A 12,437-nucleotide genomic window follows, 5' to 3' on the forward strand; every position below is an offset into this window, starting at 1 on the left:
GAATCTTCGCTGCACTCCCTCAATAGCAAGAATGTCCTTCCTCAAGTTAGGAGACCAAAACTGTACACAATACTCCAGGTGTGGCCTCACCAAGGCCCTGTACAACTGTAGCAACACCTCCCTGCCCCTGTACTCAAATCCCCTCGCTATGAAGGCCAACATGCCATTTGCTTTCTTAACCGCCTGCTGTACCTGCATGCCAACCTTCAATGACTGATGTACCATGACACCCAGGTCTCGTTGCACCTTCCCTTTTCCTAATCTGTCACCATTCAGATAATAGTCTGTCTCTCTGTTTTTACCACCAAAGTGGATAACCTCACATTTATCCACATTATACTTCATCTGCCACGCATTTGCCCACTCACCTAACCTATCCAAGTCACTCTGCAGCCTCATAGCATCCTCCTCGCAGCTCACACTGCCACCCAACTTAGTGTCATCCGCAAATTTGGAGATACTACATTTAATCCCCTCGTCTAAATCATTAATGTACAATGTAAACAGCTGGGGCCCCAGCACAGAACCCTGCGGTACCCCACTAGTCACTGCCTGCCATTCCGAAAAGTACCCATTTACTCCTCTTTGCTTCCTGTCTGACAACCAGTTCTCAATCCACGTCAGCACACTACCCTCAATCCCATGTGCTTTAACTTTGCACATTAATCTCCTGTGTGGGACCTTGTCGAAAGCCTTCTGAAAGTCCAAATATACCACATCAACTGGTACTCCTTTGTCCACTTTATTGGAAACATCCTCAAAAAATTCCAGAAGATTTGTCAAGCACGATCTTCCTTTCACAAATCCATGCTGACTTGGACCTATCATGTCACCATTTTCCAAATGCGCTGCTTTGACATCCTTAATAATTGATTCCATCATTTTACCCACTACTGAGGTCAGGCTGACCGGTCTATAATTCCCTGCTTTCTCTCTCCCTCCTTTTTTAAAAAGTGGGGTTACATTGGCTACCCTCCACTCGATAGGAACTGATCCAGAGTCAATGGAATGTTGGAAAATGACTGTCAATGCATCTGCTATTTCCAAGGCCACCTCCTTAAGTACTCTGGGATGCAGTCCATCAGGCCCTGGGGATTTATCGGCCTTCAATCCCATCAATTTCCCCAACACAATTTCCCGACTAATAAAGATTTCCCTCAGTTCCTCCTCCTTACTAGACCCTCTGACCACTTTTATATCCGGAAGGTTGTTTGTGTCCTCCTTAGTGAATACTGAACCAAAGTACTTGTTCAATTGGTCTGCCATTTCTTTGTTCCCCGTTATGACTTCCCCTGATTCTGACTGCAGGGGACCTACGTTTGTCTTTACTAACCTTTACATACCTATAGAAACTTTTGCAATCCGCCTTAATGTTCCCTGCAAGCTTCTTCTCGTACTCCATTTTCCCTGCCCTAATCAAACCCTTTGTCCTCCTCTGCTGAGTTCTAAATTTCTCCCAGTTCCCAGGTTCGCTGCTATTTCTGGCCAATTTGTATGCCATTTCCTTGGCTTTAATACTATCCCTGATTTCCCTAGATAGCCACGGTTGAGCCACCTTCCCTTTTTTATTTTTACGCCAGACAGGAATGTACAATTGTTGTAATTCATCCATGCGGTCTCTAAATGTCTGCCATTGCCCATCCACAGTCAACCCCTTAAGTATCATTAGCCAATCTATCTTAGCCAATTCATGCCTCATACCTTCAAAGTTAGCCTTCTTTAAGTTCTGGACCATGGTCTCTGAATTAACTGTTTCATTCTCCATCCTAATGCAGAATTCCACCATATTATGGTCACTCTTCCCCAAGGGGCCTCACACAATGAGATTGCTAATTAATCCTCTCTCATTACACAACACCCAGTCTAAGATGATCTCCCCCCTAGTTGTTTCCTCGACATATTGGTCTAGAAAACCATCCCTTATGCACTCCAGGAAATCCTCCTCCATTGTATTGCTTCCAGTTTGGCTGGCCCAATCTACGTGCATATTAAAGTCACCCATTATAACTGCTGCACCTTTATTGCATGCACTCCTAATTTCCTGTTTGATGCCCTCCCCAACATCACTATTACTGTTTGGAGGTCTGTACACAACTCCCACTAACGATTTTTGCCCTTTAGTGTTCTGCAGCTCTACCCATATAGATTCCACATCATCCAAGCTAATGTCTTTCCTAACTATTGCATTAATCTCCTCTTTAACCAGCGATGCTACCCCACCTCCTTTTCCTTTTATTCTATCCTTCCTGAATGTTGAATACCCCTGGATGTTGAGTTCCCAGCCCTGATCATCCTGGAGCCACGTCTCTGTAATCCCAATCACATCATATTTGTTAACATCTATTTGCACAGTTAATTCATCCACCTTATTGCGGATACTCCTTGCATTAAGACACAAAGCCTTCAGGCTTGCTTTTTTAACACCCTTTGTCCTTTTAGAATTTTGCTGTACAGTGGCCCTTTTTGTTCTTTGCCTTGGGTTTCTCTGCCCTCCACTTTTCCTCATCTCCTTTCTGTCTTTTGCTTTTGCCTCATTTTTGTCTCCCTCTGTCTCCCTGCATAGGTTCCCATCCCCCTGCAATATTAGTTTAACTCCTCCCCAACAGCACGAGCAAACACTCCCCCTAGGACATTGATTCCGGTCCTGCCCAGGTACTGGTCCCACCTCCCCCAGAACCGGTTCCAATGCCCCAAGAATTTGAATCCCTCCCTGCTGCACCACTGCTCAAGCCATGTATTCATCTGCGCTATCCTGCGATTCCTACTCTGACTAGCACGTGGCACTGGTAGCAATCCCGAGATTACTACTTTTGAGGTCCTACTTTTTAATTTAGCTCCTAGCTCCTTAAATTCTTTTCGTAGGACCTCATCCCTTTTTTTACCTATGTCGTTGGTACCAATGTGCACCACGACAACTGGCTGTTCTCCCTCCCATTTCAGAATGTCCTGCACCCGCTCCGAGACATCCTTGACCCTTGCACCAGGGAGGCAACATACCATCCTGGAGTCTCGGTTGCGTCCGCAGAAACGCCTATCTATTCCCCTCACCATCGAATCCCCTATCACTATCGCGCTCCCAATCTTTTTCCTGCCCTCCTTTGCAGCAGAGCCACCTACGGTGCCATGAACTTGGCTGCTGCTGCCCTCCCCTGATGAGTCATCCTCCCCAACAGTACTCAAAGCAGTGTATCTGTTTTGCAGGGGGATGACCACAGGGGACCCCTGCACTATCTTTCTTGCACTGCTCTTCCTGCTGGCCTTCCATTCCCTATCTGGCTGTGGACCCTTCTCCTGCGGTAAGACCAACTCACTACACGTGATACTCACGTCATTCTCAGCATCGTGGATGCTCCAGAGTGAATCCACCCTCAGCTCCAATTCCGCAACGCGGACCGTCAAGAGCTCGAGGCGGATACACTTCCCACACACGTAGCGCCCAGGGACACCGGAAGTGTCCCCGAGTTCCCACATGGTACAGGAGGAGCATATCACATGGCCGAGCTCTCCTGCCATGTCTTAACCTTAGATACCCTTAAATTGGTAATAACAATGTTACAGTTCACTTACTGATATAAAAAAGAAAAGAAAAGCTACGCACCAATCACCAGCCAATCACTTACCTCATTGGCTGTGACGTCACTTTTTGATTACTTTCTACTTCTATTTTGCTTTCTCTCCCGCTGTAGCTGCCTTTTGATAGGCTGCTCCCCTCTCACCAACTGCTGCTGGCTCTCGATCTCCCGCTGGGCCTTTTATAGGCCGCTCCCGCGTCTCACCAACTGCCGCTGGCTCTCGATCTCCCGCTGGGCCTTTTATAGGTCGCTCCCCTCTCACCCACTGCCGCTGGCTCTCGATCTCCCGCTGGGCCTTTTATAGGCCGCTCCCGCGTCTCACCAACTGCCGCTGGCTCTCGATCTCCCGCTGGGCCTTTTATAGGTCGCTCCCCTCTCACCCACTGCCGCTGGCTCTCGATCTCCCGCTGGGCCTTTTATAGGTCGCTCCCCTCTCACCAACTGCCGCTGGCTCTCGATCTCCCGCTGTAGCTGCCTTTTGATAGGCTGCTCCCCTCTCACCCACTGCCGCTGGCTCTCGATCTCCCGCTGGGCCTTTTGATAGGCTGCTCCCCTCTCACCCACTGCCGCTGGCTCTCGATCTCCCACTGGGCCTTTGATAGGTCGCTCCCCTCTCACCCACTGCCGCTAGCTCTCGATCTCCCGCTGGGCCTTTTGATAGGCTGCTCCCCTCTCACCCACTGCCGCTGGCTCTCGATCTCCCGCTGGGCCTTTTGATAGGCTGCTCCCCTCTCACCCACTGCCGCTGGCTCTCGATCTCCTGCTGGGCCTTTTGATAGGCTGCTCCCCTCTCACCCACTGCCGCTGACTCTCGATCTCCCGCTGGGCCTTTTATAGGCTGCTCCCCTCTCACCCACTGCCGCTGGCTCTCGATCTCCCGCTGGGCCTTTTATAGGCCGCTCCCCTCTCACCCACTGCCGCTGGCTCTCGATCTCCCGCTGGGCCTTTTATAGGTCGCTCCCCTCTCACCTGCTGGCTCTCGATCTCCCGCTGGGCCTTTTATAGGTCGCTCCCCTCTCACCCACTGCCGCTGGCTCTCGATCTCCCGCTGGGCCTTTTATAGGTCACTCCCCTCTCACCAACTGCCGCTGGCTCTCGATCTCCCGCTGGGCCTTTTATAGGTCGCTCCCCTCTCACCAACTGCTGCTGGCTCTCGATCTCCCGCTGGGCCTTTTATAGGTCACTCCCCTCTCACCCACTGCTGCTGGCTCTCGATCTCCCGCTGGGCCTTTTATAGGTCGCTCCCCTCTCACCCACTGCTGCTGGCTCTCGATCTCCCTATGGGCCTTTTATAGGTCGCTCCCTTCTCACCAACTACCGCTGGCTCTCGATCTCCCGCTGGGCTTTTGATAGGCTGCTCCCGCGTCTCACCAACTGCTGCACACACACACTCGATAAAAACATGGAACACAGACTCCTCCAGACCGCAGAAATTGCAGACGGCCTGGGAGCCCACGAACCGACTTAAAAACTTATTGCACCTGGACTGCCCCATTGGGGACCCCCGCCTCCTCCGGACGGCAAGATGGTACGCCATGGCGTGTCCGGACGGCAGACGAGGATGGCAAGGTGGAGAGTGTGCAGGAGCAGCCCGTGCAGGAAACCCCTCCGCGCAGAACTGAAAGGCACCGAGGGGATTTCCCCGAGGAGGCTCAAGTCGTGAGGCGCCGGCTCCCTAGGGAGGTTTCGGGGCTTGGCGCCGATGAGGAATTCCGTCCGGGCGGGGGGGCGGTCAGTTCGGACGGGATCGCCCCACGTGCTTGGGCCTCCTCGACACACCTAACGGAGTCAGGGCCCAGCGCTGTTTGTAGCAACTCGATGGCATTGGCCACACCTCTACAAACCTGTCAGCATTTATTGCCCGTACCGAATTGCCCCGTGAGAAGGTGGTGGTGAGCCGCCTTCTTGAACCGCTGCAGTCCGTGTGGTGAAGGTGCTCCCACAGTGCTGTTAGGGAGGGAGTTCCAGGATTGTGACCCAGCGACGATGAAGGAACGGCCGATATATTTCCAAGGCGGGATGGTGTGTGACTGGGAGGGGAACGTGGAGGTGGTGGTGTTCCCATGCGCCTGCTGCCCTTGTCCTTCTAGGCGGGTAGAGGTCTGGGAGGTGCTGCCGAAGAAGCCTTGGCGAGTTGCCGCGGTGCATCTTGTAGACGGTGCACACTGCAGCCACGGTGCGCCGGTGGTGGAGGGAGTGAGTGTTGAAGGTGGTGGGTAGCGTGGCCCATCGAGCGGCCTGCTTTGTCCTGGATGGTGTCGAGCTTCTCGAGTGTTGTTAACCTTTCACCTGCCTCTGTCGCCCCCGCCAGGAGATCGTCAACTTCAACTGCCGCAACCTGGTAGCCACAATGCCGCTGTTCGCCAACGCGGACCCCAACTTTGTCACCGCCATGCTCACCAAGCTGCGCTTCGAGGTCTTCCAGCCGGCCGACTACATCGTGCGGGAGGGCACCGTGGGCAAGAAGATGTATTTCATCCAGCATGGCGTGGTTAGCATCCTCACCAAGGGCAGCAAGGAGACCAAGCTGTCCGACGGATCCTACTTCGGGGGTAAGGGAGTCACACCCTCCGCTCCCCTCCCCCATGCATCCCCTCCCCTCCCCCTCCACAACCCCGCCCACTCCTTCCCCGCCTTCCCCTCCTCCGGCCCATCCCTCCCTCCCCTCCCCGGCCCACCCCTCCCCAACCCCGCCCACTCCTTCCCCGCCCTCCCCTCCTCCAGCACATCCCTCCCTCCCCTCCCCGGCCCACCCCTCCCCAACCCCGCCCACTCCTTCCCCGCCCTCCCCTCCTCCAGCCCATCCCTCCCTCCCCTCCTCGGTCCACCCCTCCCCAACCCCGCCCACTCCTTCCCCGCCCTCCCCTCCTCCAGCCCATCTCTCCCTCCCCTCCCCGGCCCACCCCTCCCCAACCCCGCCCACTCCTTCCCCGCCCTCCCCTCCTGCAGCCCATCCCTCCCTCCCCTCCTCGGTCCACCCCTCCCCAACCCCGCCCACTCCTTCCCCGCCCTCCCCTCCTCCAGCCCATCCCTCCCTCCCCTCCTCGGTCCACCCCTCCCCAACCCCGCCCACTCCTTCCCCGCCCTCCCCTCCTCCAGCCCATCCCTCCCTCCCCTCCTCGGTCCACCCCTCCCCAACCCCGCCCACTCCTTCCCCGCCCTCCCCTCCTCCAGCCCATCCCTCCCTCCCCGGCCCACCCCTCCCCAACCCCGCCCACTCCTTCCCCGCCCTCCCCTCCTCCAGCCCATCCCTCCCTCCCCTCCCCGGCCCACCCCTCCCCAACCCCGCCCACTCCTTCCCCGCCCTCCCCTCCTCCAGCCCATCCCTCCCTCCCCTCCTCGGTCCACCTCTCCCCAACCCCGCCCACTCCTTCCCCGCCCTCCCCTCCTCCAGCCCATCCCTCCCTCCCCGGCCCACCCCTCCCCAACCCCGCCCACTCCTTCCCCGCCCTCCCCTCCTCCAGCCCATCCCTCCCTCCCCTCCTCGGTCCAGCTCTCCCCAACCCCGCCCACTCCTTCCCCGCCCTCCCCTCCTCCGGCCCATCCCTCCCTCCCTCCCCTCCCCGGCCGACCCCTCCCCACCTCGCTCCCCTCCTCTGCCAACCCCCTCCCCCCACACTCGCCCATCCCATCCACCAACTCCTCACCCTCTCCCCACTCCTGCCATACCCCTCCCCCACCTTACTCCCCTCCCCCCTCCCCACCCCTCATCCATCCCCTCCCTCACCTCACTCCCTCTCCGCCGCCCCCCCCCCACCCCCCAACCCCCCCTCGCCTCTCGTGGGCCCTTGGGGTTTACAGAAAGAAGCTTTGCATCCAGCAAGGCTGATGGCCAAGTGCAATTTAAAATGATATGGGATTAGATCTGAGGTTTAACTGGGATTGGATCAGCACTTAAAGTGATGCAGCACATTCAACTTTATTTGTAATCTGCTCAGGGCTGAGAAACAGAGAGAGAGAGAGACAGAGAGAGACAGACGGACAGTGAGGGACAGAGAGTGACAGTGAGGGACAGTGAGAGACACAGAGAGAGAGAGAGAGACAGTGAGAGGCAGAGAGAGAGAGAGTGACAGTGAGGGACAGTGAGAGACACAGAGAGAGAGAGAGAGAGACAGTGAGAGGCAGAGAGAGAGAGAGACAGTGAGAGGCAGAGAGAGAGAGAGAGTGACAGTGAGGGACAGTGAGAGACAGAGAGAGAGAGAGAGAGACAGTGAGGGACAGTGAGAAGCAGAGAGACAGACAGAGAGAGAGAGAGAGAGGAGATAGTGAGTGTGAGAGAGAGAGAGAGACAGACAAAGAGAGAGAGAGAGAGACAGACAGGGAGAGACAGACGGACAGAGAGAGAGAGAGAGAGAGAGAGAGAGAGAGAGAGACAGAGAGGAGAGACAGAGAGAGGGAAAGAGAGAGACAGAGACACCTCCGACAGTGCAGCACTCCCTCAGTACTGCCCCTCCGACAGTGTGGTGCTCCCTCAGTACCGCCCCTCCAACAGTGCAGCACTCCTTCAGTACTGCCCCTCCGACAGTGCGACGCTCCCTCAGTACTGCCCCTCCGACAGTGCGGCGCTCCCTCAGTACTGCCCATCCGACAGTGCGGGGCTCCCTCAGTACTGCCCCTCCGACAGTGCAGGGCTCCCTCAGTACTGCCCCTCCGACAGTGCGGCGCTCCCTCAGTACTGCCCCTCCGACAGTGCGGCGCTCCCTCAGTACTGCCCATCCGACAGTGCGGGGCTCCCTCAGTACTGCCCCTCCGACAGTGCGGGGCTCCCTCAGTACTGCCCCTCCGACAGTGCGGCGCTCCCTCAGTACTGCCCCTCCGACAGTGCGACGCTCCCTCAGTACTGCCCCTCCGAAAGTGCGGCGCTCCCTCAGTACTGCCCCTCCGACAGTGCGGCGCTCCCTCAGTACCGCCCCTCCGACAGTGCGGGGCTCCCTCAGTACTGCCCCTCCGACAGTGCGGGGTTCCCTTAGTACGGCCCCTCCGACAGTGCGGCGCTCCCTCAGCACTGCCCCTCCGGCGCTGTAGAAAGGGGGGAGCTGTTTGCTGTAACGTCTCTCTCTCTCCCCAGAGATCTGCCTGCTGACCCATGGGAGGAGGACTGCGAGTGTGCGTGCAGACACTTACTGCCGCCTCTACTCCCTGTCCGTCGATCACTTCAATGAGGTGCTGGAGGAGTACCCCATGATGAGGCGGGCCTTCGAGACCGTGGCCATGGACCGGCTCAACAGGATCGGTACGTGTTCCCGCGGAGAGGGGTCGTCCCCCGTAATGTGTCCGCTTCATGGGCTCCCTGCTTCCAAATTCATGGCAACACGTCGCTATTCAGAACCAGTCGGTTTATTAGCAAAAGGTTTAACAATCACACGACACATGACCAGTTCATCCACCAGGCTCACAACCACCTGCCCCATCGTGGATCCACCGAACCCAACTGGCCGGGGTTTTATTGAGACTTGTGAACATCACGTGACTAGTTCAGCCCCTCCCAACTCAACAATATACCGAGGTACAGGAAGCCATTCAGCCCCTCGAGCCTGCTGCACAGGAACAGGAGGAGCCCATTCAGCCCCTCAAGCCTGCTGCACAGGAACAGGAGGAGCCCATTCAGCCCCTTGAGCCTGTGACACAGGAACAGGAGGAGGCCCATTCAGCCCCTCGAGCCTGTTACACAGGAACAGGAGGAGGCCCATTCAGCCCCTCGAGCCTGTTACACAGGAACAGGAGGAGGCCCATTCAGCCCCTCGAGCCTGTTACACAGGAACAGGAGGAGGCCCATTCAGCCCCTCGAGCCTGTTACACAGGAACAGGAGGAGGCCCATTCAGCCCCTCGAGCCTGTTACACAGGAACAGGAGGAGGCCCATTCAGCCCCTCGAGCCCGTTACACAGGAACAGGAGGAGGCCCATTCAGCCCCTCGAGCCTGTTACACAGGAACAGGAGGAGGTCCCATTCAGCCCCTCGAGCCCGTTACACAGGAACAGGAGGAGGCCCATTAAGCCCCTCGAGTCTGTTACACAGAAACAGGAGGAGGCCCATTCAGTCCCTCGAGCCTGTTACACAGGAACAGGAGGAGGCCCATTAAGCCCCTCGAGTCTGTTACACAGGAACAGGAGGAGGCCCATTCAGCCCCTCGAGCCTGTTACACAGGAACAGGAGGAGGCCCATTCAGCCCCTCGAGCCTGTTACACAGGAACAGGAGGAGGCCCATTCAGCCCCTCGAGCCTGTTACACAGGAGCAGGAGGAGGTCCCATTCAGCCCCTCGAGCCTGTTACACAGGAACAGGAGGAGGTCCCATTCAGCCCCTCGAGCCCGTTACACAGGAACAGGAGGAGGCCCATTCAGCCCCTCGAGCTCTGACCTAATTCCCCCGCCGGGCGTTAACCCTCCTCCTCTCTCTCCGCAGGGAAGAAGAACTCTCTGCTGCTGCGCAAGGGAATGGATGGCTCCAACTCGGGCTCGCTGGACCTGCGCGACAGCGAGATAATCCAGCAGATCGTCAAGCACGACCACGAGGCGGCTCACGTGATGCGCGAGCGCCAGGCGGCGGCTGGGGGGGCGGGCACGTCGCGGGAGCAGCGCGGCAAGCCGGTGATCTGGGCGCCCTTGGTGCACGCCCCCCTGCAGGCGGCCGTCGCCACCACCTCGGTGGCCGTCGCCCTGACGCACCAGCACCAGCTGCCGGCCGCCATCTTCCTGCCCCGCCCCGCACTGGCGGCCGAGCTGTGCCAGCCCCGGGCCGCCCGCCGCGGCCCCCCGCAGTCCCGCCAGGCCTCCGGCCCCAGCTCCGCCGCCCAGTCGCGGACCACCACCCCGGAGGGCGGGCCGGCCCGGCCGCCGGTGGGCCCGACGCAGGCGGTCACGGGCTCCCTGCGCTCGCGGGGCGCCTCCCGTTCCACCTCGCTGCTCCAGCAGCCCGCCGGCCCGGCCCGGAGCCCGCCGGCCGCCGGCAAGAGCCTCCACGACAGCCCGTCGCGGGTGACGGGCTCGCAGGGCTCGCTGCCCGCCCAGCCGCCTGCCGAGCGGCGCGGCCCGCCAGGCCTGACCCAGGACGCCCGGCACCTCTCGCGTCTCAGCCGGCCCTGCCCCACCGCACCGCCCCACCGCCCGCGGCCCACCGCGGGACCCGCCGCTCGGCCGGCAACATCGCCCAGCTCACCTCCGCCTCGGTCTCCGCGCTCCTGGGCCGGGCGGCCAGCGGGCCGGCTGCGGGACCGGCTCCCCACCCCCAGCCCGCCACCCCCGCTCCCCCGGCCTCCCCTCCCCGCCCCCCGCCCCCTCCCACAAAGCCGAGACCGCCAAGCCCGCCAAGCTCAAGCTGACGTCCAACATGTAGCCCGCCGCGGGAGGTGGTCCCGGGAGAGAAGGCGCTCGATGGTTTGGGGGGAGGGGGGCCCGGTTTCTCGTCAGCCTTGCGCCCCCCCGTCCCGTCGTCAGGCGCGGACCCCCATCGTAGGCCCGGACCCCCGCTCCCAGCCGACGGGATTGGGAGCGGCGGGGTGGGGGTTGTCTCGGGGAGTTCATGCCTCGCCACCCGACTGCGATCGGAGCCCCGGTGATTGTTCCTCGGGGGTGGGGGAGGGGGGCTTTGATTACCCCCGAGGGGGCGGGGTCGCTGGGTGCGAAGGACGAGCTCGCCCGGAGTCGGCAAGGCAAGACAGAGTGGAAGAAAGTGCGCGGGGGGGGCAGGTGTGGCGAGAGAGAGAGTGAGGGAGGGAGGGAGGGAGAGAGAGAGTGAGGGAGGGAGGGAGGGAGGGAGAGAGAGAGTGAGGAGGGAGGGAGGGAGGAGAGAGAGTGAGGAGGGAGGGAGGGAGTGAGGGAGGGAGAGAGGGAGAGAGAGAGAGGTGAGGGAGGGGGAGAGTTAGGAAGGGAGGGAGGGAGAGAGTGGGAGGGATAAAGGGAGGAGGGAGAGTGAGGGAGTGGTAGGGAGAGAATGTGAGGGAGGGAGAGAGAGTGAGAGAGTGAGGGATATAGTGAGGGAGGGAGGAAGGGAGGGAGGTTGTGGGGCGAGGAGGGAGGAGAGAGAGAGAGGGATGAGAGTGACGGGGAGAGAGTGAGGGAGGAAGGGAGTGAGGGAGAGAAGGAGGGAGGGAGAGAGAGAGGAAAGGAGTGAGGGAGAGAGGGATAGAGTGAGTGAAGGAGAGGTGGGAGTGGGAGGAGAGAGAGTGAGGAAGGGAGAAAAGGAGTGTGGAGGGAGGGAGAAAAGGAGTGTGAGGGAGGGAGAGAGAGTGAGTGAGGGAGAGAGCGAGCGAGAGAGAAAGTGAGTGAGGGAGGGAGAAGGTGAGGAAGTGAGAGAGCGAGAGAGGAAGGGAGTGAGGAAGAGAAGGGGGGAGGAGGGAGAGAGAGAGGAAGGGACGAGGGATAGGAGTGAGTGAAGGAGAGGTGGGAGTGGGAGGGAGAGAGAGTTAGGGAGGGAGAAAGAGAGTGAAGGAGAGAGAGCGAGCGAGAGAGTGAGTGAGGGAGGGAGAGAGAGTGAGGGAGGGAGGGAGAGAGAGCGAGTGAAAGAGAGTGAGGGAGAGAGAGTGAGGGAGGAAGAGAGGGAGGGAGAGTGAGTGAGGGAGGGAGAGTAAGGGAGGGAGAGCGAGGGAGGAAGGGGCAAGGAGGAGGGTAGGGAGGTTGGACGGAGGGGGGAGGGAAGGGTGTGAGGGGGACTCAGGAAGAAATGGGGAGAGAGAGGGATAAAGGAGGGGAAGATGGATAGAAGAAAAGGGAGCGAGAGAAAGAAGAGCAGAAATAGAGGCAGAGTGAGGGGAGGCGGGGGGGCGTGGAGGGGGTAATTTCCCCAAACCTGGCGCTGGGACCCGGTTTGTGACCAGGGCCCCCCAGCCTGGGGGGGGGGGGGGGGGCAAGGAGCCTGTTCGAGGCCCG

General features: G+C 59.2%; 1 protein-coding gene across 1 annotated transcript in view; it reads left to right on the forward strand.

The window, feature by feature from the left end:
* The window catches only part of LOC139242653 (potassium/sodium hyperpolarization-activated cyclic nucleotide-gated channel 3-like), a gene marked incomplete at its 3' end in the record, with an annotated part of 43,041 nt that extends 31,820 nt beyond the window's left edge, over positions 1–11,221 (forward strand). Inside the window, exons 6-8 of the mRNA XM_070870456.1 lie at positions 5,884–6,124; positions 8,641–8,805; positions 9,976–11,221. Coding sequence (XP_070726557.1) covers positions 5,884–6,124; positions 8,641–8,805; positions 9,976–11,221 — 1,652 coding nt within the window. The remainder of the gene's footprint in view (positions 1–5,883; positions 6,125–8,640; positions 8,806–9,975) is intronic.
* Between the last annotated feature and the right edge of the window lie 1,216 nt (positions 11,222–12,437).

The sequence above is a fragment of the Pristiophorus japonicus genome, unplaced genomic scaffold (assembly GCF_044704955.1).
Source record: "Pristiophorus japonicus isolate sPriJap1 unplaced genomic scaffold, sPriJap1.hap1 HAP1_SCAFFOLD_1416, whole genome shotgun sequence".
Lineage (NCBI taxonomy): Eukaryota > Metazoa > Chordata > Chondrichthyes > Pristiophoridae > Pristiophorus > Pristiophorus japonicus.